The sequence below is a fragment of the Sander lucioperca genome, chromosome 7 (genome assembly GCF_008315115.2).
Source record: "Sander lucioperca isolate FBNREF2018 chromosome 7, SLUC_FBN_1.2, whole genome shotgun sequence".
NCBI classification, from domain to species: Eukaryota; Metazoa; Chordata; class Actinopteri; order Perciformes; family Percidae; genus Sander; species Sander lucioperca.
Genome location: NC_050179.1, coordinates 19336864 through 19363639, shown reverse-complemented (window position 1 = coordinate 19363639; position 26776 = coordinate 19336864). Strand labels below are relative to the sequence as shown.

Sequence of the window (26776 nt, the reverse complement as noted above, 5' to 3'; positions counted from 1 at the left end):
ACGCTAGCAGCTAGGTGAGCATTATAACATGTTACAAAGTGACGCACGTTTGTCTCTGAAGTAAAGGCTGGACTACAATAGAGCTGTTTGGAGCAGTTTGTGAACAGTGTTTTCTGTTGGAGATGGTAAGTCTCTTTGGGGTGGACTTTGGGCTTTTTCACTTTGTAAACCTATAACGTGCACAAAAAGATATATAACACAATAAAGGAAAGGGAAAAAGCCAAAAAGCATAATATGAGCACTTTAAGTAAAAGTACGTAAGTATCATCAGGAAAATGCACATGAAGTATTAAAAGTAAAAGTACTCAATGCAGAAAATTAAACCCTCACATTTTAGAAACAGGAAACGATCAAAACTGTTCTGTCAAGGTGTTCAATTGGCTAATCATTTCAGCTGGACTTGTAGGTTGTTTTATTGTTGGGTAGTTTAATTCATAATAAAATATCGTATTTTATAAACTACATGTGTTTTGTGTGCAAAAATCTTAATTTGTAAAGTAACTAGTAATTAAAGCTGTCAGATTAATGTAGTGGAGTAAAAAGTACATTATTTCTCTCTGAAATGTAGCGGAGTAGAAGTAGAAAGTGCCATGAAAAGAATAGACTCAAGTAAAGTACAAGTACCTCAAATTTGTACTTCAGTATAATACTTGAGTAAATGTACTTAGTTACATTCCTCTGTCTCTGTCTCTGTCTGTCTCCTCTAACCTTGTTGCCATTGTTGAGGCTCATGCTGCTGAGAGCCGACAGTTTGGCCTCCAGACTGTGGTGTCCCGGCTGCTGCTGCTGCTGCTGGTGGTGGTGGAGCTGCTCCCTCTGGATCTGCTCCCTCATGCTCCTGGCCTCTTGGATGGCCTTCATCACCGCATCCTGGTCCCCAAACAACGCTGTGGAGTTGAGGCTGGACAGGATGTCTGGGATGGGAGGACAGAAGAGAAAGACAACTGTCTGTCACTTTGACTGGCAACACAGGAAAGACTATGACAGTATTCTATTTCTCATCAACCTCAAATATGAATCACTAAATAGGAAACAGTTAAAGTATTTATATTTGTTGGGCAGTTGAGTTCAAATATCAACAATCTTTGCACAGCATCGCTAACTGTACCTTTATGTAGAAAGTAGTAAAGTAGTTAGTTTGAGTAGTTTGATCCGACAATAACCTAACAACATGAGCAACAACCCTGCAACTGCTATCAGATTCTGATTTAAAAGTTTTGATTGGCATACAATTGAATGTGACAGAACTTTTTCTCAGCCACTTCAAACTAGTGAGAAGAGGACAGAGGAACCCACAAATAAGAAAATCTGATGTGAAATGGCAAAAATCATTCCAACTTTGGCAGGAAATTGGTATTATTGGACCCTATCTCTCATACTAAAGATGAGAATAGGTTTTCAGGGCTTTTAGGCATCTTTCCCTAAACTTAACCAAGCAGGTCATGTATGGGGACTTAAAATGAAATGAAAAAGCCATGTTATGTTATGAGTTTACCCATTTCTTCTGAATCCCCGTACAGTCTTCAAACAATAAGTACCAGGAAATGGTTCTTAAGACGTGTGCCACCACAGAAAAGTTCTATATGGCACCATTGTAAATAAGTTTAATTCTGCACTAAGTCTGCCATTTTCAAAGAGTTGCTCTGCATAGCAACTGGTTCCTAAATTCTGATTTGCAAGTATTCTGTCAGTATTTGTCAGTTTTTAAACAAACCAGACTCGGATGCTGTTGAACCACTGTAACCCTTGAAGAACCCAGTTTGGTGCATGTGTGTGGTTTCATGTGACTTAATGAACACTATCAAGCTTTGAAAACAAAGCATTGAGTGCTGAAAACCAAAAATTCAGAATGGCTGCAATATAATTCTTACGAAATAATATTATAAACATCTGTATAAAAATGGAATTTTTCCAAACTCTTTATGGGTGCCAAATGTCGCTAAAGTTGTTTTCCAGTTGACTTGTGTCTAAACACGAGAGAGCCTCCTCCCCCTTGTTTATGTGCCATGCTTCACACTTTTGAAACCAATGCACATTTGAAGAATAAGAAAGAAAAAAAACTAAAAGGATGCAAAGTTTCCGTCGCCCTCCTCGTTTAATTAGCAGACAAGTAGGAAGCACTGTATGCTTGGGTGGCCGTTAAAATGGGCAAAAAATAACTTTGCAGGGAACACAAGCGTCGCGTCCTCAAAGCCACTCCAGAGGAGCTGGCGAAATTGTTTTCTGGGGGGGATATAATGAGAGGGTTTAGATTGGCCTTAATAACAGATAGCAGAGGTAGGGGCATAAAAGGTCTAGCACGGGCAGACAATGATGTGAGGAAGCTCTTAAAAACCAAATAACGTGTGCTGGGTTTCACTGCTTCCGCTGCTGGGGTTTTCATTGGGGCTAAATACAGGGCTTTGGACTCCTGTAAAACACAAACACACACACACAAATACACACACAGGTCGTGGGGTTGAGGTGTCTGCAGTCTATCAGGCGCATGCAACGCTGCTTGGTTTGTCTGTGTGTGGCGGGAAGGAGGGAGGTGTTTGGGTGGGTGATGTTTTTGTTTTTCCGGTTGAGGGGTAGACATAATTTTACACTGGAATTAGGACATGTTTACTCTGGATGGATGTACAGTACAGATGTGAACAATACGTAAAGTAAAGTGTCTGAGTGTTTGTTAGTGTGTGAGACAGGCAGCATGTATGTGTAGAGTGCGTCAGAGTTTTTTCTTGGCATTGTGAAGCAGCATTTAGACAGTGTGATTCTTATTGAACCTGTCAGTAAAGCCAATTCTAATGTATTTATTTTAGGCAGGCTAGGCTAGGTGGCCCATCCTGTCTACCCAGTGGTAAAGGAAAGAAAGATGCATGTATGTGTTTGTTACCTACCCATAGAGGTGTTCCTGCCCATGTTGGCGATGGGGCTTGGGATGCGGCCCTTGCCCATGCCTGTAGGGCTGGTCTTGTTCCCAGAGAACAGACTATGCGTCGGGGACGTCGGGGAGCGAAGCAGCTCAGTTGTCTTAGGTCTGGCTGAGAGGTTCAATGGCTGTGTGGATCCTTCCTCCTGTTGGTAGAATGGACGCAACAGTGTCCGATGGATCAGGATCTGTATCCGAATTTAACTTAAAGAAGCTCTATTAAGTAATGGGTCACTTAATTGTTGTGCATGATACACAAGCTGCCAATGGTTTTCATGCTATTTCACTAAATGACATTCGAGTACAGTAATGCAACAATAAAAGTAGTAATGCAGCAACAAAGGCAAGAAAGAAAAATACTGCTAGCAAGTCATCATGGATATAAACAACGTAGGTATAAGAAGTCTTCCAAAGATCAACTTTGCAAATGTTTTATGCCGGAAAGGATGCATTGAACACATATACAGGCACAGTATGTGCCAAGCAATCGTTAGTTCACCAACATTTCTATTTTTAATAGATTTTTAAATCTTTGTGATGGTATATGGTGTGACACAGCCGTGTATAAAGAAATGTTTTGGCAAAACTATTTGTTTCTGCTTTCGAAATGGGTCACCTTTGGAAGTGACATTGACTCAATTTAAGATGACCACAGCCACCGATTTTTTAATTTTGTCCAAAGTATCCCTTGAAGTGCTTTCAGTAACTAAGTGATGCTGCCATCGACTGATCAGTCATCCCTGTCGGGTTTTTGCCCTTCAATAAATGAATTCCACTGCTAACCTCTCTGAACCTGACAGGGAAAACAAGTCGCAGTGTACCTTCTTATCTAAACAATGGCACCTTTGTGCAATTCTTCTATTTCTAATCAGAGGTTCATGACCACATTGATCCACACAAAGAATCCCCTGGAAGAGGAAAAGTGGTGTATGTAATGCACGTCAACACGGCCTGAATGCTGGCAGCAAACACTTAATGAACGTGGATCTAATTTGGAGCTGAGCTAAGGGAAGTGTTGAGAAGGAAAGGAGTCCAGGACCATCTTAGCAGGGGGAGGGAAGGGGGGGTTAGGCTGCCGGTGGCATGCCAAATTGGGGGGTGGGCTGAGCATGTGCGGGGTTAGCGGAGGCTGGGGACTTTGGAGGGCACAGCACTACTGTTTGAATGCGGTGAGCTCTGACGCCGGTCTATTGTGACGCCGGTTGCAGCTGTGCCCCACACACACATGGCTTCCATTACTGCCTCGTCGTCGAGTAAAGATGAGGCGTACGCTCTCTCCAGTGAAGGGGTCTGGGCTCCTGCCAAACAGCAGCCAGCGCCAGTGTCAGTTTGTGAGTGTGCTTGTGTTTGTGTGTGTGTATCAGTGTGTGACTTTTAAATAAGCTGTTTCTAATAGTCGGTGAAGAGTATAAGGCAATGCGCAGTTTGTTGTTTCAACAACCTCCAAATTTCCAGCCTCTCACTTTTACTTGAACTGATCATCATCATCATCATCATCATCATCATCATCATCATCATCATCATCATTATTCGTGTGTTTTCCTATCATAAATATTCTGAACTCACTCTTTCCTCTGACTTATGATGTTTGTTACTTGCACAATACGTAGCCCTTATACATTTGTCTAATTTGTCTCCCAGTTGCTTGTTTCTTGAAAATAGTCAACAAAGTGCTGTTGTCTTTGTCTACTGCTTATTGGTCTGTCTCCTGAAATTGCAATATTATCAATCACAAATATGTCTACCTGGCTTTTGTAAATCCTGTAGAATCATTTGAACAATTCTGCTATTCCACATAAATGGTTTTACAACATTTGCCACAATGGACTCACCTTAATGTGAGTGACAGGACTGGATGCTCGCTTCTCGCTCTTCATGGCGGAGGGGGAAAGGGGACCGGAGGAGTTGGGAGCCTGTGGGAGGGGAGCCATCTTGGATCCTGGTGAGATCTGCATGCTTGCCAGTTGGGCGGCATACAGCTGCTGCATAAAAGGGAAGAAACCAGCAAAACCGACAGGCTATTAACATCGCTCGCCAGCAGCTAGTCAGTAGCTTCCCTCTTTCATTCTCTTTCCTCTCTTTTTCTGTGAACCCCCCTCCCCCACCCCCACCCACACACACAAACACACACACACACCTAGAGTTGAAGTTGACATAATGTCCCAAAAAAAAATGGAAGATTTGTTTGAGGGGGTGAGTATTTATCAGAGAGGCCATCCAGAATCATTTCAAATAAATGATCTACAATCTATCTCTGACACTTATTCTTTCAACAGATGCTGGGAGCAGCTTGTGTATCAATTTGCATGTCAAAATAAATCCAGACAATAGGTGAAGAAACTTTTGAATGCTTAGCTTGAATCCTCCTTAAGTTTAATATTGACTATTGATCTATAAAATTGGATATATATGACATGGTTCTGCACAAATATGAACGTGTAAGTATGGAAATGAGCTTTTTAGACAATGCCTGGCACAGTGTTGCTAATAACACTATTCTTTTCAAAAAACAATGTGAACCACAATGGAAAGAAGCATATGTATGTTTTTGTTGTTATTCTGACTATTTAACATGTTTTAAGCAGAGCTGTACTGTAATTGTAAATGGTAATAGTAAAAAAATATATAGGATTGCAAACAATCCTATATATTTAATTTACTAGTCTCAAAAACACTTCAGACTAATCTGGTCACATATGGTTAGTACTTTTGTAATTTTTAACTAACAGTTAAAAAAAAATCAAGTTTCTTTACTAACTTTAATCCAAAAGACAAAAAGTGGACAATCATGTTTAAGTAGGTACAGTCATACTGCAATTACATCTTGGTCATGAGTCAATTGAAAAACACTTGAAAGTAATGTAAAAATAATAGAAAACTTAAAAAAAAGAATTAGACGAAGTATAAGCCATCTGCCCTCAGGATTGGACGAAAACATTAAATGTTGCAAAAAAAATGGTACAGATTTTCCTTCCAACAAAAATCAAAGAGTCAAATACTCGGCCCAGTCCAGGGTCTTCTAAATCAAAGCTAGCTAGCCAGACAAACCGCTGCCTAAACCACTGTCAACCCCTGTCTAAATGCATTGGAGTGTGAGTGCTGGAGTATCAAAGAGCCTGTCCTCAGGAAAAACCACCCAGACGTGCCTGGCCTTCACTTAGACTCCCTCCTCCTCTTTCTTTCTTTCCTCTCTTTCGTTACTCTCACTTCATCTATACTCTCCCCCTCGTTCTACGTATCTGTATTTCTTTTGTCCTCTCTTGGGCATCCAAGAGAGGACATCTCCCTCTGACTCTCTCTCTTTTTCCTCTGTCTCTGTTTTGTTCCAAAATCGCTCGTCATATCTTCTCCACCATCTCCATCTCTGTTTCTTTCTCTCTGTTTTTACTCAGAAGCCCTCAGCCTAAATGGCCCCCAGTGTTGTGAGATCTGATTTCCCCATAGTCAAAACTGCAAAGCCTCCTGGGACCACAGATCCAAAAGCAAGGAGTGCTTGATAGAGAAAGAGAGAGAGAGTGTTGCGCTGCAGACACACGAGACCACCGTCGCTTCACCGCCGAAGCGCCAGGCTCAGCGGTTGGGGCCAGAGAAATTGGCTGGCCCTCTTTCCACTTCTCTCGGAGCGATATTAAACACAAACAGAAGGGGCCTCGCCGTTGAAACAAAGCCCTGATGTCACGCAGCTTATTTTCCTTGGAAGGCACCAGGAGTGCTCGGGCCAACCCCTGGCGATATGAGATCCCCGTAAGAATGTGCCTTGAATGGCTGGTGGTGAGGCCTCTCGCGTCAATCAAGCTGACCGCAGAGTTACTTCTGGTGATGCCTGATATTCTTACAGCTCTAAGGGGAGCAGGGGCTGGGGCAGACACACGAGTCTTTGAGGTAAAACACACAGTTAGCGTCTCACACTCGTGCCTGCACAAACGCGCGCACACACACACACACACACACACAAACGCACTCGCTGGAATTGTGCTGTTAGCAGCGATTCCGTCAGCGATTCCAAATAAGATGAGGGAACTGTTGAACAAACAGAAGACTGAGAATAGGAGCTTGTACCTTATTTTTTCTGTTTTTCTTAAAGACACTCTGAGATTGATTGGTGTCTGGGGAGACCAATGTGCTGCGTAAACAACCCCAACCAGAGCTCTCGCCATTCAGTCAACCCCCAAGGGAAGACAATGCCGCAATTTCCTAAATTACAAATTGACAAAGAGGGCCTCAAACCCCTCCTTAGCTGTCCAGACTATCTGACTGGCCTTTGGACATTAGTGCTAATTTAACTGAAATCCAAAGATTAGTCTGTCAATTTTGGCCGTCATAAACATCAGCAGAGATTTTAATAGTCGACTTTGGCATAGAGAGAAGGTGATGTCGTTGTGGTCTGGATGTGGGCAGCACTATCCGGACTGCAGCTGTATTGCAGCCTGCCAACAGCCTTCTCCGTGCTCAGACCAGCCCGTCCCATTAGGACTGAGTAGAGAATCCCTTTAGATGGCCTCTTTTAGTGTTGAGCTGCTATCGATCTCAGGAGTACACAAAACAAATGAGGTTTTGTCTTTTTCAGCAGGTTTGCAAGGGGAGGCAGAGGGTGAGATGGATCGACTGCCACTGTGCTAGCCCACACAGAGGACGGAGGCTAACTATTGCACTTGGAGGGTTAGCTGCATCGAAGACAGTGAAAGAGATACACAGAGTGGCAGGCTGCATAAAGACAACCATTATCTCACTTCCAGTTCTCTTTTACGGAATAGATACTTCGTTTTTTAAGTCCCAGACAAACCAAATTGAATGCCCTCCAATCATTGTCCTCATTCTATGACAAAGAAAGCCATTCTGCCATAATCACTGTGTTGGCAACAGGGCAGAAATCATAACTTTGGGGCACAAAAGTTTGTTTCTCACCGTTGTCTCCGTGCCTCAGACACAGAAACAGTAATAGGCAGAACATAGAGACAGATAGCAAGAGATGTCTTATGATTTCAACAAGAATGTCTGCTAAGCAACTGTATTTCACTCGCATTAGCCGCAACAAAGGGGGCCTTTCTTCAGCAGGAATCCACTGTTTGTGAAGGGGTCTACTCCGAGGCTCTGGAAACAATTGTCCTGATGAAGTTCCCACGCCGATAGCAAGACATTGTGCTATCACAACTTTTAGGTCAGGCCATGATGGGTCAAGCACAATAGGACAGCTTTTGCTAAATTTTGCCTGTTTGTTATTAGTCATCCTGCTTGAGATTTAATCGGTTTCTTCAATTGATCAAGGCATAAAACAAAGGAAATGATTATTGCTGTTACTTTCTGAACCTTTACTGTCTTCTCCGATGATTTGGAGATACGGTAAACCTCTTGTAGCTTGTGCAGGTTTGTTTTCACTGCCTGAGAATATGCTCTTTCTGTATGCCAGCCTATGCCCGCTTGACCATCAGTGCCAGCCAGCTGTCTGAAGGCTTGCTACGGGGCAGAACTACGAAACATCTGGATGAGTCTGGCTACAACATCTGTCCATCTGTTTTGAGCACAGATCTGGCATTGAAAGGGTTTGACGCCAGCTGGTGTGTACTTGACTACAGTACTGTATGTAGCAGAGGAGATTGCTAACGTAGAACTAACATAGTGTAATTGTATATTTACAATGCCTTTTTTATAGGCTAATGCATAGTTTCACACACTGGAGTTTTGTGAAATGTAGCATAACTGAGACTAATGACTTAAAGACACTTAAAAACAGACCTCAGTGTGTGCATTGGACTGTCATGTCAAGACATCACCAATCCCTTTACTGTAGTGCCTTGTTTAAATCCCAACTGACTGACTCACCAAAAGGCACAGTCATTTGCTAAACAAGCATGGAAGGAAAAAACACATTGTATAGATAACGAATGATGATTAATGACTGAGAAAGTTCTCATGCGTGATAAATAAGTGATGAGTGAAGACACAAGAAGTAAGCAGCAAGTCAGCAAGGCTAAGAAAAAAAAAACATGCACTCACAATAATTGTGAGACTTTATAAATGCTGCCCTCACCTCAAGGGCGTAACGTTGGGTTCAATATTGGGGGGGGATGAGATTTCCACTTTTTTGCAAAATGGAAATTTTGAACGTCAAACACTTCATTTTCTGCATTCTGGTGAATTTGTCTGCAGCAATTTGTATCTTTTTTGCATCAATTTATGGTGTAAATGTTTTTATTTATGTAAAGGAAATTAATCATATCTTTATTTGGGGGGGAGGGGGGGCAGTTGTACTGGCCAGTTTTTATTTATTTTTTTTTTGGGGGGGGGGGTGAACCCCCCACTGTAAATGCCACTATGCCTCACCTATGAAAAGGGATAGCCTATAAAGCTGAGAAAGAGAGAGATACGCTCTGGCACTACTGCATAACCACAATGGCTATATGAAGGCCAAAGGGCTAAAGATAATGTGACATGGTTCTGTTCTACTCATCAGTTTGGGTGTAAATCTCATGTCATAATCATGTTAGTTCAGACTGTCTCACCTAAAAATAAAAACCTCTGGAGAAATCAAGCAGTGGTGCTACATCACACAGCAAAGGCCATGTCTATAATGAGTTAGGCTATTGTTCAGACAACTACTACTACAGTAACTGAATTGATCACATTTGAGAAGACATGGAATCTGTCATTTAGTTTTTACTTTTTCATTTAAAAAAAAAATAATAATTAGAGGACAAACCCCTTGAGATGCACCATCAAAACAAAGACATTGAAATTCAGAAAAATGTAAACATAAATACATAAATAATAATGATGAATGAATTAAACAATCTAACAAAACAAAACAATACACATATGTTTGCTGTATGGCAATCAATCAAACCAATATTCTGCAATATTTGGAAAAACTGAACCTTTTTTTCAGTTGGGAAAAGTAAAGGCAAATGGCTCAATTATTAACAAATGTCCTGGGCGAAAGCCTGTAGTTGTCGAGTTCTCCGACACACAAACAAGCAGCTCACACACAGCAAAGACACTCCAAAAAGATGCATCGCATACAGAATGATACGTGTCGGTATAGGTATTAAGGGGTTAAGGTGACATGTTGATTCATTAAAAGCACATCAACTTCACGAAGTAAACATTAATTGCAGGGCTGTTGGGCTGGATAGCAGTACACCATGCAGGTGTTTTTATTGTATCCATCCCCTCGAGATTCTTTACGAGATAGCTTTAACGCTACTGTACCACAGTACAAAGAGTGATGAAGATACATAACTAAACAAGTACAACTCATAAATCTCACCATGATTGCTTTTGGCATAGGCATTGTTGTCAAAACAATGTCCAAACATGTGCTGAAAGCCAGCGCCTCCGTCTCACAAAAATTCCTCAGATAATCACCCTTTTTTTCTCTCATGAACACTTCCCCACGCTCTCTGTCTTCCTCCTTCTCCTAGTCTCCTATATTCGATTTTTAGCCAGCGCTGTGATGAGAAGCTTCCTCTTTCATTCAGGTTGCTCTATGCCTCTCATTCTCCACGTCTCGTGCAGTGTTTAAATGTGAATGAGTTTTACTCACTCTCCACGTCTCGTGCAGTGTTTAAATGTGAATGAGTTTCACTCACTCTCCGACATCATTCATGCTCTTACCTCTCACTCGTGTGAGAGGTAAGAGACTCTTTTGATCATTTCGAAACCAGGAGTGGAGATAGGCTGTGCCGCTGCTCCCCTTGGCGCAGCACGGCGCTACGCTAAGTCAATAGCAGCTAATGAGGGCCTCGATAAGCGAAAACCACAATACAAATTGAGTAAACTGAGACAAGGATTCTTGTAAAATCCAAAAGACATGCCATGGTAATGACTGACACGATGAAGCAATGTTGTTTGCCAGTGAAAAAGCTTTTGAGGGCTTTTGTTCTCTTCAGTGATAGCAGATAAAGCAGGAGGGTGGATGGGGTCGTGTTGTGAAATTCCAAACCGCCTTTAGGGAGAAGCGTTTTCATTTTTCTTTTCTTGCATTTGTTTCACTTTTTTTCTTTGCAAATATGTTCTATGATAACCATTATGGATAACTACTGTTCTCAAACCACAGGTGTCAAGCTGCAATAAATGATTTGATGAATTGCTGGGGCCAGGTGTTGTGCTGGTGGGGCAGAATTCCTCTGCGATTCATCATAACAGCTTTTGTCTGACACAGCTGACAGGCAACAGATAAGCGGGCTAGCATGTTAGCGTGGGCCTGTAGAGCTTCTTCTTTAACAAATTATGCATCATGTTGTTTTATTGAAAAAAGTGAACTCCATTATGTTTTTGCTCTTATGGATGTGTCAGAGGTATTTATGAACATATACTGTAACATGGAGCAGCTGAGACTATTGGTTAGTTGTACAAAGAACCGTCAGGAAATAATGACGTAGCAGGCAAATTATCATTTTGGTGGTATTTTTGTATCGACACTTCCCAGAGATCGCTTGTTAATCACACAGGGTGGCATTCATTTATTTGATTTTCTGTTGTTCCAGTCATGACAGCTATAATTTCTTGTGCAAAACAGCTAGTTCTTCTTTTTTTGTTGCCTGATGTTTTTTATCCCATGTAAAATCTACTCAGACAGAGACTCAGCAAGTTTCATAATAGCCTTGGCCTCTAGATCTCATATACACAATATATGAGATCATGCACCAGGTATAGATTAAATCACACTTGTGTAGTTGAGTGGGCAATGGATATTAAGCACTGAAAAGTGTTTTTATTTTATGAAAATGTTGCAGGTGTTTTTTACACACTTGAACTCAGGGCGAGGTTGGAACATAGGAGTTTCACTTATTTTGCTAGTGTTCCTTATCTTTACTGTCTTTTTTTATTTGTCTACTCACTTATGTACAATTGTCTTGGTTTCTGGTCTGCTGGTTACACCCTCAGAATTAGATCAATATGTACCTTCTCAGTGTACAAACCCTTCCCTTGTAGCCGTGTCTTTGTTCCTGCTGCTGCTGCTCTGAAACTTGGTTTCTGCTACAGTTGTTTATTTGGTTGTGAAACACTCACTCAAGTTTTCGTCATAGATATTGAAGAGGCACTTCTTTAGTTTGCTTTATTTTGACAGTCTCCAATTCCAAAATGATGTAACCTCTTTTTTTACAACACTAGAAAAGGATAATGACACAAGTATTTCCTTTAGTTTAAGTTTAAGTGTAAGCAAGTAAAACAATTTAGGTTTAGAAAAGAACAAAGGCAATTTGAGGTTTTAATCATGGCAAAATGTGAAAAAGTGTTTTAATTTTTTTTTAAAAAGTCGTTATTTTCCGGGTGCAAAGTTTTTATGAGTTCAGAAATGAATGCAGGTGAAACTAAAGCATATCTCATATGCACAAACAGACACACGCCCACCAACCTCCACACCCTTTTCACTTTTCACTTCATTGTCAAACCGTCTGTTCCTGCTCTTGTCTCCACTGTCTGATTCTTTTGTTGTGGAAAGACATCACTCACCCTTTTTGTGCAATTTTATGTTAAAGGTTGGTTCATACGGAGCCCCTAAAGGGACATGAGGGGGAGGAAATTCTCGTGCGCACAAAATACTTTCTGGTCTGAATGTGAAATATTAACTTTAGCCACGTAATGTTAGCAGTACTTTGTTAGCATAATTTAGCTAGCCTGAGATTGGTTTCTCGCATGCTCACGAGAAAAGTTTTTTGTGCGCACCAGAAAGTTTCTTATGCGCACAAGAAAAAATAATTCCCTATGTTTGCCCCTTTAGGGGCTTCGTACATTCACCCCGATTACAAAAAATAATAATTATCTTACTTCCTTAGCGGTAGCCATACAGATAGCTTGGATTTTGTTAAGATATTGTGGTGATTTCAGACCGTCCTCCCTTAAAAAACAGTGGTATAGGTTGCCTGTGGACGCAACATATTACAAACCATATTTATGTTTCTTTTTAGGCTTGCCCTCTAGTGGCTGTAGTAGTTAAAATAGATAATAGGTGACGTAGCCTAATGAGCGTTTGTAAAAGAAGTACAGAGAGAGCGTGCAGCAGGAAAATTTAGCAGGATATTTGGTCTGTGCGCTCTGCTTCTTGTCACCGAGGGCGCGTGCCGGCTGCTAAGTGACACAAGAGCGCTCAAATTTACTTTCAACTAATCTTCTACACCCCTGCACCACCTAGCCTATTCATAAGAAGCTAATCTTTTATGTCTGTCTGGGTGACATGTTTTCATACAAAAAGAATCTTTGCACACATTATCAGAGGGGAATATTTGATGTTGTTATATTTTATGTAGTCTTGATTTAGGTGTTTACAGTGCTCACTTACATTTAAAAGGGTTGTAAATCTGGTTATTCAAGTTAATTGTAGCAAACCATAGTCAACTTTATTCAAATAAAACATCATTTTTTACAAAATAGCGGCTAATGAAGATGTTGAGTGGCTAGTAGCTTTTGGAAAACCACTGGCCACAGTGGCTGGTGAGCAAAAAAGTGAATATCAAGCCCTGTACATAACTGAAGTCACGTACGTGACGTACTTAACTTAATTGTGTTACATATTTAACTTACCTACGTAACGGACGTTACTTTGTTACATAACATAACATACTTATTTTAACCAAAACCACGATCTTTTCAGAAACCTAACCAAGTAGTTTTGTTTCAATTCACAATGTTTAAAACTTTGTCCGTTTAACAACGTGCACCTGTTGCTAGTACTCTCCAACAGACATATACGTCGTTTTGGCAAACAACCTATTCTGTAGTTTAGGTATGAGAACATGATGGGTGATTTTTGATAAAATTTTAGGAGACAAGGGGCCCTATCTTGCACCCGGCGCAGCAAAAAGCCCGACGCAAGTGTCTTTGCTAATTTAAGACAGACACAGTGGTCAATTTCCCGTCCAGTGCCCACGTCGTTTTAAATAGCAAATGCACCTGCGCCCATCTTTGCGCCCATGGGCGTGCTGGTCTTAGGTGTGTGTTCAGGTGAATTATTGGCGTATTGCTATCTTGAGGCAGCAGGAAGTGATCGCGCCATTGACCAACAAAAACCTGGTCTAAAGTCAATAGTGCAGCATTTCATTGTTATTTTAACAGCAAATTAGTAAAATGCGCCTAGGCTTATGCACAGCGTGCGCACACTATGCTTGTTACACACACACAGGGAAGCGCAGCAGCACACAAACATGCAAAAGATTACAAATAAAAAATATTACGGTGCAAATCTGCCATCATAATAGCAATGTGCCAAGGTACAAACGCGCCTGGCTTTTAAAGGGAATGGTAGATGACACTCTGATTGGTTTATTGCATGTTAAGCCCAAAACACACCTATGAATTAATGAAGACACTAAGTACAACCATTTTGAACCATGCGCCCGGCACACGGACCCTTTTTTCCACTGTCAAACTAGCAAAAGTGGATTTGGACACGCCCTAAACGCATCCGTGCCATGCACTTCACGCTGTGAGCTTAGATCGTTAAAATAGGGCCCAAGGTGTTTTTGTATTACCTGTAGTTGTAACGGGCTGAGTCCAGACGCCGCTGCAGCTGCCATTGTAGATGGAATAAACTGCATGGGGTAATTCTCACCTGTTGAAAAACCAAAACAAAACATATTGTAGAGAGAGGTGGGGGGAGGCAGATTACTGTTCAAGAACTAACCTGCCTTTTACCTTCAGCCAGCCTCTGTCTGTCTCGCCCTTTGTCTCCTTACTTGGTCCTCTCTTGCTCTCCTGTTTTTACTCATGTTTTTATTCATGGAAAATGAAACACGAAGGGTCACAAGTGTTGTATTCAAAGGTTAATAACGCCCATTGTCAGTACACGCGGGTGCTTGAGACTCTGGCGATCAGAGTTCAAGTCCATTGCTCCCTCATTGGGATGCACTCATAAATGCATATACGAGTAGCCGTGTATAACCCCTACTGTTTGTCCCTAAAAGGCTTTCCATGTCTGAGCCTTTGTTGAAAACAGACCAAAGTCAAAGGAGAGTGTGGAATAATGGCTTTTTAATCCCTTTCTTTATTTCTGCCTCTCTTTGCGGCCTTGTGGGAGTGTATGCTCACGCAGTAGGAATAAACCTGGATTATGCTATATGAAGCATGGAGGGTCAGGCGAGCACCTGGAGGAATGCATGGCAGAAAGGAATGTGTGAAGGACGAGGAAAGAGGAAGAAAGCAGGTGGTGCTGCGAATCCTACAGTGAGTGAATGCTGAATTGCTGAAAGCATGCAACATGAATGCAAGTCTTTACATGTGATTTGGGGAATCATGTGTTTTGTCTGTCTGTTTCATCCTTATGTGTCCATTGTTAGGTCGAAGCATACCAGGAGAACATGCTTGAGTGTGTGTGTGTGTGTGTGTGTGTGTGTGTGTGTGTGTGTGTGTGTGTGTGTGTGTGTGAGAAAGTGTGAAATTCCATGTTGCAGATGTGTTGTGCAACTGACACGCTTTCAGCCCTCCATAAAGGAGACATTCCAGTCCTCACTGTGTCCAATGTATTGTTCCTGACGTGAACAAGCAGAGCTTGTAAATCTCTCCGCTCATTTCCAGAACATTCCTCACCTGACACACCTCATTAACATAGACTGGGATTCCAGTGTGTGTGTGTGTGTGTGTGTGTGTGTGTGTGTGTGTTTGTATACCTGGCTTGTAGGACATGCCCGGTGGAAAGAGGAAGCCCTGCTGTGCAGCAGCGGCAGCAGCCAGAGACCGCTGGTCGTGAGGAAACACTGGGATCATCAGAGGAGCCATGTGACCCTGGACCTAAGAGAGAGAGAGAAGAGAGACATTGACAGAGAGAGAGAGAGAGAGAGAGAGAGAGAGAGAGAGGAGAGAGATGTGTGAAGTCCTTACATGAAACATGTCATAAAAATCACCTTACTGAACACACACAACCACTCCTATCTACTGTATACAAATGCTGAAAACATGCACAAATCACACACAATACACAAAAAAGAAAAATGAAACTAGAAATAAATGAAAGGATAGAAAGAAAGGACTGTCATGCGATAAAAGAAAAAGGAAAAGATGGAGGAAGAAATAACGCAAAAGGCTTAAAGTCAAAAAGAGAAAAGAAAGAGTGAAGCGAAGAAGCACAGAAGAAAGAAACAATGAGTGTAAAATAAAAAAGGGAAAAAAGTGAATAAATGTTAAGAGGGAAAGATTAGGAAAAAGAGATGGTCAAGATTTACAAATTCTGCTGACAAAAACCAAACAGCTCATATGCAGTAAAAAGACAAACACATATACTCCAAGGATGAAATGCTCAGCAGGGTTAAAGAGACAAGAGTTAAAGAACGGAGACCAAACAACAAATAAAGACGCACATTCTTGAGAGACAAGTGTAAAAATGTGAAACAAAATGCCTTTAAAACAACAGAGAGGCTAACAGCTGCCTTTCATGTCGGCTTGAAAGACTCTTAAAAACTGTGGGTTCGACTGAGTTAAGGCTCTGAGGGCTCGAACCGAGGAGAGCATATCAAAGATGAGCCTGCGGGAATCTATTAGGGCTGGCTGTACTTAACCACTGCACTGTCTCACTCTCTTCCCTTCCATCTCTCCCTTTATCTCATACTTTTTTTTTACATTTTTCTGTCTCGTAAATTGTTTGTCTCTTTCGTCTTTCTCTCTGTCTGTCTCTCCGTTTTGCTTTGCTTCCTGTTTTCTTCTTCTCGCTCATTACATTTTGCAGATCTTCACACATGTTAAAGGCATTAAAATGAAATGCAAATTAGGTGTTTTCAAACTATTTGAAACAAAAGGATTGACTAATGGCGTTTTTCCATTACAAGGTACCTGCTCGACTCTACTCGGCTCGACTCGACTCGGCCACGGTGCCCCGTCCTCCATTTTCCATTGCAGATTAGTACCGCCTCATGCCTGAGGCGAGCGTGGCTGGTCGTCATAGCGACACTGCCGTGACCTAACACGACACACACGCAGAATGTCGTAGGTGTGTTGTTTTTGATTCTCAGCATGTGGCTGTTGCCATAGCCAGAAGAAAATTTAGTTTCAGAAGAAGCTGGAGGCAGCCGCTGGCTAAACTATTTAAAAATGGCGGGTTTGTTCAGGACACCCCCGTCTGTCGCCAAGGGGGTAAGCGTCTGTCAACAACCCGTAGCTCCTATGGCGCCATTTTGATGCTAACAAGCACTCACCCGCCATTAGCATTCCATTGACTGCCATTCATTTTGACGTCACTTTGACAGGGAATAACTTTACATCTGAAGCGTTTAAAGACTTTATTTGTCCGTTGTTTATTTCTAAAGAAACACAACAATGCATAAAAGGCTCCACTACCTTGTACCTCACGTTATGGCTCCGTAGCAGACGTTTTTGTAAAACGATTGTGTCATAACCACGATTGTGTCATAACCACGCAACTTACTGTTGCATAGTAGAGGAATTACCGTATAGTACAGGAGAAGCTCGCAGGCAGTTTCGACTTACATTAGCTGTTTAAGTTTAATTACTAATGTCAACTAGCATTTTAGTTAGCAATAATTAGCCTGTGTCTATGTTATCTCCTTACATATACCTACGCTCTCCGTCTCTGCAAGATTGGGAATGATTGAGATTTGTCTTGGCACAGCTACCAGAAGACTTACAACTTTCAGACAGGTTGCTCACGTCACATCTACGTCATCTCTCTCAGTTGGAGGCTGCGCAGTAACGCTCAGCGCTCAACGGAAAAGTGCTTCTAATATCCTTCACTGGTCTCTGTCCAGAGCAACGGGATCTGTTGGTCCATTTTATATACTGTCTATGTATGTCGCTAGCAATGATGACGCAGTGATTAGTGACGATTCTCTCCGACCAATCAGTAGTTTTCACGTCACCTTTTGGTATCGGCTCAGCTCACTTGGAACCTGGACGCAGGAGATACTAAAAAAAGTACCTGTTAGCAGGTACCAGGTACTTTTTTTCGTAATGGAAAACCAAAAAAGGCGAGTAGAGTCGAGTCGAGCAGGTACCATGTAATGGAAAAAACGCCATAATAGGCCTATTTGGATTACTTGTTTTTGATCCTAGCTTGTATGTCATATTTCTATGCTTGCTGAAAATATATAAGCAAAAGGAATGACATTTTGGGGAGGGCAATCTTTGGGGACATTCTTTGTTAAAAAATGCATTTGTGTTGCTGTATCTCAATGTCTTTGTGGATTAGCTGTACAGAAAAAAAATTATTTAATGCCAGTTTTACAACTGTACGTACAACTGCAACTGTCCACCTCTTTTCTCCCATTTTCTCTAAATCTGTAGCATGTTTTCTTGATTTGATTTGCCTCCTCTTTTCTCTTCTATGTTTCTTCATTTGAGAATAATTTTTGTTTCTCTCAGTCTCTCATCACTTCTGAATGTTTTTTATTGTTTCTATTCTTGACAGTCTCCCTTTTTCTTCTTCTCTATAGCTTCCTCTTTCCCTTTTTTGTGCTTTCCACTGAATTTATTTTTAGATGAGTTAAGATTCACCCTCTTACTTCCTCCTCTGTATTTCATCAATTTTCAGCTAACCACACTATTATCTTGGCTTCTCTATATCTCGTTAGACTGTCTCATTCTCTTCCCTTCCATCTCTGCGTTCCTTAATTTTTTTCTGTCTTGTAAAATTGTTTGTCTCTTTCCCTCTCATGTCTCCTTTTCTTGTCTTTCTCTCTGTCTGTCTTTCTGTCTGTCGTTATCCATTTCGTACTCCTGTTTCTACTTCTCTCCTATTCTCTCTTAACCCTTTCTTCTCATTTCACATCTCCTTTTCAACCTTGTCTTGTCGTTCTCTGCTGTTGTTTCTTCTTTTTCTTTAATGTGTTTCTATTTCAGATGAACGTTTGTTGACACCTCTCTTTCTCTCTCCATTTCTTTCCTTACCACCATTCAATGCCATCGACCTCCATTTGTCTCCTTTACTACCAATTCATTAACCACCCTGACCCCTCCCACTGTCCTCCTGGGACAGTTCATCATTTGAGCCTAAATTTACAGCGTCAGCATGTTGTGTGGTTCAGTATTTCTTTGCATTTGTACTGCAGGGTTACGTGGTTGAATTAGATGACCGTCCTCTGGGATGTATATGGAGTGTGTGAGAGAGGGTGGAAGGGTTTGTGGTAGGGAGGTTCAAAGAGCATGACTAAATAGAGAGAGAGAGAGAGAGAGAGAGAGAGAGAGAGATGAACAGGACCATCCTTGACTTGCATTTGTTTGCTGAAGTCCATCAATGAAAAGATCAGAAGAAGAAGAACAGAAAATTAATCGCCAAGCAATTTGACAATCGATTATTCGTGTAAAGCATTTAGCAAGCATAAAGCTGCTAGTTCCAGCTTTACATATGTGATGATTTACTGCTTTCCACTGTTTTAAATAATTGTTTATTGAATATCTTAGTGTTTTGGACTGTTGGTAAGACAATACAATTAACTTAAAGCTGTTATTTTGGGCTCTGGGGACTTGTGATGGGCTTTTTCCTCCACAGTTTTTTTTGACATTCGATAGATAAAACAGCTAATCAAAAAAAAGAAATAGATGGATCATAAAAATAACTAGTATGCAACCCACTCACAAGACAGAACTTCAATATCAGATGATTTCTAGAAAATACCACGATTACGCTCAGTGGCAAACCAATTTAAATGTTCAGCTTCAACATCTCTTTCATTTTATTCCTTCAATATCCTCTCTTGGAAAGTACAGCATGGTTAACTAAAACTACCTGGTTAAGGAAACATCATCATCATCATCATCATTGTTAAATATTTGAAAAAGCCAACAAAAAAGGTTTTTTTATTATGTGCAAATGCCCATCTAAAGTACTGCTCTTATTTTGTAAGCACTACATAAAGTGATGCATTAGATATGTTACACTTAAGTTGAACATACAGTAAATCATGCAACTGCAAACATATCCATTATGACCATAACTGCTGAGAGGACCGGTCCTGTGTTTGTGTGTTTATATTCTGTCCTTGTGAGAACAAATTTAAAGTTTACTTCTTTGGAGGGGAAATATTTAGTGAACTCAAATGATTTGACTTTAAAAAAAGTGTGGCTCAAAAAAAATGTATGCAGTCAACTGAGGAAGAAAAGAGTGTGTACAGCTTGTGTATGTGTGGTCTTGGTCTTGTATATTTATGAGGACCAACAAGAGTTTTAGACCTTGTGAGGACTTTTCCGATATTTTGTTCTTCACTTAATCAAAGTGCTGTTTGAGGCTTAAGACTTGGTTTTAGGGTCAAGGTTACAATTAGGTTGTGTGTGTGTGTGTGTGTGTGTGTGTGTGTGTGTGTGTGTGTGTGTGCTTATGTATGTGTGTACTAACACACGTTAGCATTGTTTGGTAAGCGTGCAGTTACATGTGTTCATCACCTGACCGGTTTTTCAGACATGGTTGTTTAGGTCACACTCCAAAAAGCCTGATAGCTTGGGAGGCCCTCATCACACACACACACACACACACACACACACACACACACACACACACACACACACACAGAAACATACAGACACACACACACACACACACACACATTGAAAGTTCAGGGTACTTTTCCCATGCACACACCCAGACACAAGCTGTCCCACGTCTTGTGACACGGAGAAAAGAGAATGAAGAATAAAAACGAGTCTGTCTGTCCGAGTAGCTAAAAAAAAAAAAAAAAAAAAGAAGAAGAAGAGAGAAGTAGGGGGATGGGGAGGGGGGGGTGGAAGTTATAGAGTGGGACAAAATGCTCCCATTCATTGTATTCCTTTGGGAACAGTGGGACTGACTGGGGCTGCTTCACTAGCGCAAACACACAAAGATCTTCTTTTACCAAGGGGAGGGGGGGAGGAGGGAGGGTGCTGGATGAATGGACTGGGGAAGGTGGTGCTGCGGGGGCCCCCGCTCTGCTCAGCCCCTAAGAAAACACAAGGCCCCCTTCCTCTAACTGCCCACCAGACACATCGACATACACACCTAGGCACAGGGAACATGTGTACACATGCAGACACACACTCAGAATTAATGGTCCTCTTGTGTACGGCCAGCAGGGTTAGAGGGCAATGAGTATGTATGTGGTGTGGCTGTATATCAATGTGTTTGAGAAGGAGTGACCTCTGGATGCACGATTTGGCACGATGGAGGCCTGCAAAATCCAACTGGTTCTTTAAATTTTTTGTTGTTCTGAATAATTCTCTCTTTCTCTCTAAATCAACTGCTATTGTCTACTACAATATGTATTTAAACTAATTCTCCAATGAGCAATATGATATTGATTCAGTTTAAATTGAAAACACAAGTACGGCCAACTGTGAAGCTCTTCAACAGTTGGTCGTACTTGTGTGGTAGCTGGTTTTTTGCCACTTTCTTGCTGCTTCCAGTCATTTTTGGTTCATTGTTTTGGTTCTCCAGCCAGCGTATACTGTATAGTCAAGTATCACTGCTCTTATATAAAACTGTAGGCAGCTGTTTTCGGCAAACAAGCTCAAACAAGGCTACCTGCTTAGCTTGAAACAGCAGAAAGATGAATTCATGTTTAAGCAACACTATGCAACTTTTCCCGCTTCGGTCCCCCTACAGGTTGTCTCATTGGAACTACAGCTGCAGTTAAAAGTTACATAGTGTTGCTTTAAACAAGCAGCTACTGAAGAAAGCATCTAGCTTTTTAAAGACACTTTTTTTTTTCTCAGGGGTTAAACACAAACTATAGCATAACATGTTAGCCATAGCAACTTGATAAGCTAATGGTAAACCAAGTCTGAGCTCTTTTAGTTTGTTGTCCCTTTGCCCCATAGTTGTCAGATTTTGTTCAATCTAGCTATAAGAACACAATATACCTACACATAATTACATTGTTTGTTCTTCCACTATCTCGCTACTCCCATGTGAGCACAATGAAGAAGTGATTTTAGGTGAAGCACACAGGATTACTGTATGCTTATAGCATTTTTCCATAGCACACAGGTTAATACACTGGAGTGAGAGCCATTGTAAAGTCAAAAGTTAGCCATTCTCCATAGCTGGTGAGTCCAATCGACGTTATGGGCCTTCCATGGCTTTCCGAGTCATTGTGTCTGAAGCTGTATATGCTGACGTAGGTGCTGCCTGTCTTTCTAACTGCCATTTGCCTGCTCCATTAGTTCTTATGCATATGTGTGTGTGTGTGTGTGTGTGTGTGTGTGTGTGTGTGGGGATTATTGTGTTTGTGCCTGTTTGTATTAACCCAGACTATTCACAACCTCACAATACGGCAGTGCTTTATTGATAAGAAGACTAACAGTGATGAAAGAAGGACTGTACTGTAAAAACTTTACAGTATGTTTCTCTCTGTAAAGTCTTTCCTTCTGTCTTGTATTATGACTCAAAAATAAACGTCAGATTTTTCTTGACTATAAATGACTGCATTTGAAACTAATTTCACTGTCACGCACTGTAAATTCTGCGTCAAAAACTTAAGAGTATGAATGTTGGTTAAAACCATATCTGTACCTTAATTAGTCCCAATGTAAACACCAATAATATATGGGCTAATGGTGTTTCAACAGGGGACAGCATATTCTACATATGGAACAGGCTGCTGACTACATCATCCGCGGTAGAAGATAATACAAAATAAATTAAAAAGTAAAAACAATCGTAAAACAACAAGAACTCAAAGACAGAAGAGGAGGAGGGCAGGCAAAGGAGGAGACAGAGGAGTTATAAACGAAGAACAGAGAGAGGGAGGAGGAGGAGAAGGAGGAGTGCGGCTTTGCAGTCATTAATTAGCCTGTTAGCTAGGGCCTGGGCGGTGCGGTTAGGGCCTGTGCCTTTGTGGGCCCGAAGGAAATGGGCCACATATGAGAGCCATTATAGGAACTGACTTAACAAAGACACATGCCTGTCAGCCACCAGGCTGGGCTGGGCCACTCTGCCTACGGCACACAAAGGGCCCACCACCCCTGCGTGTAAGTATGTGTGTGCCTATATGTGTGTGTTTTTGCACGTGTCTATGTGTGTTTTTGTGTGTATGTGATCAGGGAAATGTATATGAACTGTCCATGTGTGCGTTTATGCAGTAATATCAGCTGACTGTACTTTAAGTTAATATCAGATGCCTGTTTATGTGTAAGTACATATATGTGTGTGAGCTTGCATGCATGTATGTACATTTTATGTATAAATATCAGCTGTTCAGTGTGTTTCTTTACATGTTTGGGTGTGCATGCGTGTCTGGATGTGTGTGTGTGTGTGTGTGTGTGTGTGTGTGTGTGTGTGTGTGTGTGTGTGTGTAACCATATCTATCAGAATGGGGCCTTCGGAAGTGTTTCTTTAACCCGTGGACATCCCCCGCTGACTCTCCACACTATTTAAAACCACATGACAGGAAACCTGGGTTACTTTGAACTACAGCATCTCTCCCCCCCCACCCTATTCTACAACATCGCACCATACTGACAAACACACTGACACCATCCACGTAAAAAGGAGAAAGAAGGAACAATGAGAGGCAGAACTGGAAAAATGGGCTGAAAACAGCTCCCCACTGGGATTTTATTGTCTCCGTTCATAAATCAGAAACAGATAAGACTTTATAATAAGTCATACAATTTATGCTAATGAATCACTGAAAGTCGATTAACTTTATTTGCCGTGATGATGCAACAGCTGGCATGTGTACGCTGAACACATCAAGGAGTTGCAACTGTTCCACTTATCTAGCAAAAACATTTTTTGGGTTCTTAGTTTGTCCATCTGGACAACATTTAGTTTTTCAAATTAAGATATAAACAACAACCGGCACCTCTAAAAAGTGGCTTTACCACACTAAGGCCTATTCTTTTCAGCTGAAACAGTAGCATTTGGTCAGCTCCTCAGAGTATTGGCCTGAGAGGAGCTCAGGTCTGGATTTGATAAGTGGAAACAGACCAGTGCAGCGCTGCCTGTGTGTTTAAAGCCAACACACATCCGACACAGTGTAAACAGCCCATACTCCAGTGAATAAGCCTTGGAGCTTAGCCATAATAATTGTAAACCTCTGTACAGTAGATAGACCATATGCTTCTTACTAAACTGGGTTTGTTCACCAAGAAATGCCATTGTTTTAAAAATAACGAGACGTTGCTGCACACCCAGCTGTGATGCATATAATTTAGCAACTTTTCAATGAAAACAAATTATTTGTTTTGGTCTCTTTTGTGCATTCATTTCTGTGCCTTCACTAAACAGCTGATTTAAGTAATTCTGGCCATTTTGATTTAAATTCAACATAGAAAATAAGTGTGGAAAAACAGATTGGAATATGTGGAGTATGTTTCACCTGAATTTACAGCAGATGCTTTTAAAGTTCAACATGCTGCTCTCAAGAGCTACTTTTTGCATGTCCTTCATCCTCAAAACCAAACATGACACAGTATCCATGCTTCACAGCGTGGAAGACGATCAGAGTAGGAGCTGGTTTTTATGGTCTCGCTCTCCCCTGGGGCTCGGAGGCCTAATGAAGTCCGATCCGAGCTTCATTAAGATCCAGGGGTGGGGACTCGTAATAAAAAAAAAAGAAAAAGAAGAGAGAATAAAAAACAGGCTCTCGTTAACTAGATCACACCTCCGGAGCACAGGGAGATCCAAAGCTCAGGACCAATGGGGGGTAAAAGGAGTACGGGACAGGACTAAACCAGTCACAGCGGAAAGTAGATTGAGATTTTCTCACAAGCCGATTTAATTCAGCAGCAATCCAACCACTTAAAAAAAATGAAATACAAGCTGGTTAACTTCCCACATGGCTATCAGCCGCAGTGCGCAAATTTACCAGAATTTAGCTCGCACCTGGTGGGAATTTCTGAGTTTGTATGTATACACGGTAGCCTACAGTGCACACAGATCATAAGTCTCAGTGCATCAGGTGGCACGATGTAACAGATGTAGGAATGATAGAGGGAAGAAGAAAAGGAAACAAATAGAATCCGGGATAAATAAGAAGTGTGAATTAAACAGCAAGTGATATATTTTATCTGCATGTTTTCTGCATTCTTTTTTTTTTGCAATTCATTGTTATGGGCTCGATTTATGAAAGCTGCAGTATGTACACGGTACAAGAAAAAGCAGAGGCATAACGTGAGCTGAGAGGAACATAAAACATCTGATTGAAACAGACAGAGAGAGGAGTGCATGTCGGGGTGAAGAGAGGAAACATATGTTGATAAATAGACAACCGGAGAAAGAGAGAGTAGGAGGAAGCCTAGAGGACGTTGGGATATCGATCGCTGACTGATCAATGCAACAGTAAATGATCTGACCATAACCAGGGCAATTACTGGGTCACCGTGTGTGTGTGTGTGTGTGTGTGTGTGTGTGTGTGTGTGTGTGTGTGTGTGTCTGCATGCCTCCGTATAAATGCAAGGCTGACTTGGTGCAACTGTCGTACCTCTCAATAGCAGGCAAAACAAAAGAAAAGGTCACAACCTCTCACGTTATTGTTATTTTCCAATCACACATGACTCAATAATATTGGAACAGGAGGAAAATGGATATTTAGATCATCCAGGCGGAGGACAAAAGAGGAGACATTAACAGCGTCCAAAGATGGACACAGAAAACAAGAGACGATGGGGAAGAAACAAGGGGTGTGTGTGTGTGTGTGTGTGTGTGTGTGTGTGTGTGTGTGTGTGTGTGTGTGTGTGTGTGTGTGTGTGTGAGAGAGAGAGTTGGTAGTTGAGAACTAACCTGGATCTGTTGTTGGAGAATATTTATCTTGTGCTGCTGCTGCAGGAGCTGCTGCTGTTGTCTGGCAATCTGGGCGCACACACACACAAAAGACAGAGAGAACATTTTAATGAAACTATAATTTCTTCCATAATTCTGAGAAGATGAAGAATACGATGAAGTTTTGTTTTGCTTTGAAAATCTGCCAAATGTTTGTGTTTCCTTTCTTTAATGGGAGAACATCTGCTTTACTATATCAATAAAAAATAAAAATAAAACACCTGGGTGAAAAATCGGATTATTTTAAGAAAGGGTGCATGCACACAGAAGTAATTCTGTGTGTATCCCCATTACGTTGTTTTATTTACCACATCAATGATGTTTATGGAGTATGGAGAGAGGATTCTTTCAATTTGAAAGCATGTATCATCGACTTTATATTCAGATTTTGGAAATTATTCCAAAATCTGAACATAAAATCAATGGGAAATGCTCTCAAATGTAAAGAATGTGCTTTTGAATAAAGATAGGAATAAAACTCCATATGGTGAACAGCATATGATTGTTGCAAGAAACCATCCTACTGGGTCATTTTGTGGTAAAAATTGGTAAAATGCAAACAATGAGTTTTAATATCGAGTGGGAGAGTGAGAAATACCAGAAGAGAATGCATGTGAGCTATATTAAAAAAAAAATAGCAAAAAGATTCAACAACACTGAAAAATGAGTCTGACGTTTGGTGCTGCAGGTCAATGGCCGTGCTGCACTCAAGATCAAGATTTTTTTTTTCAGAGTGGAGAGTTTCTGAACAAATCTCTTAACTGACACTGAATCTGTGAGATTGACATGTTTACTAGGCCAACCAGCAACACCCAGCATGCCTCTGGAACCCCCCACACACCCATCAACGCTCATCTTCCTCTGTTGTTTTGATGTAAGATTGTCTAATAAAAAACATCTGAAGTCAAATGTTACGGGGACGAGTCTCATCGAGTGAGGGGCAGCTGGGACCGGCCAGTCGCGTGAGGTTAAAATCCTTAAAGGGGCAGCATGTCAACTATTTGATCCCGCCCATTCTGTGTCAAAAAAGTAAAGCAACTAGCGCTCTTTTTTCTTGAGGAGTCGTTTAGTATATTTATTCTGAAATGTAATTACAGGCTGCTGAATGGGAGGCGGCGCCCCATTTGCACACATGTCATATTTCATTAAAGGCAGATTTCTCAGGGTTTGTCTGTAGGGCATTATCCTATCAA

At 41.2% G+C, this 26776-nt stretch overlaps 1 protein-coding gene across 8 annotated transcripts in view; it reads right to left on the bottom strand.

Moving 5' to 3' along the window:
• LOC116046821 (transcription factor SOX-6-like) overlaps positions 1 to 26776 on the bottom strand; it is a 114140-nt gene that overhangs the window by 16326 nt on the left and 71038 nt on the right. For 5 of the 8 annotated variants that reach the window (XM_031295250.2, XM_031295251.2, XM_036002836.1 and 2 more), the window contains 6 exons: positions 25545 to 25613; positions 15514 to 15634; positions 14380 to 14462; positions 4744 to 4893; positions 2880 to 3057; positions 709 to 914 (listed from right to left, as the gene is read on the bottom strand). In XM_031295250.2, coding sequence (XP_031151110.1) covers positions 709 to 914; positions 2880 to 3057; positions 4744 to 4893; positions 14380 to 14462; positions 15514 to 15634; positions 25545 to 25613 — 807 coding nt within the window. The remainder of the gene's footprint in view (positions 1 to 708; positions 915 to 2879; positions 3058 to 4743; positions 4894 to 14379; positions 14463 to 15513; positions 15635 to 25544; positions 25614 to 26776) is intronic. The other 3 variants (XM_031295255.2, XM_031295256.2, XM_031295254.2) reach the window with 3 other exon arrangements.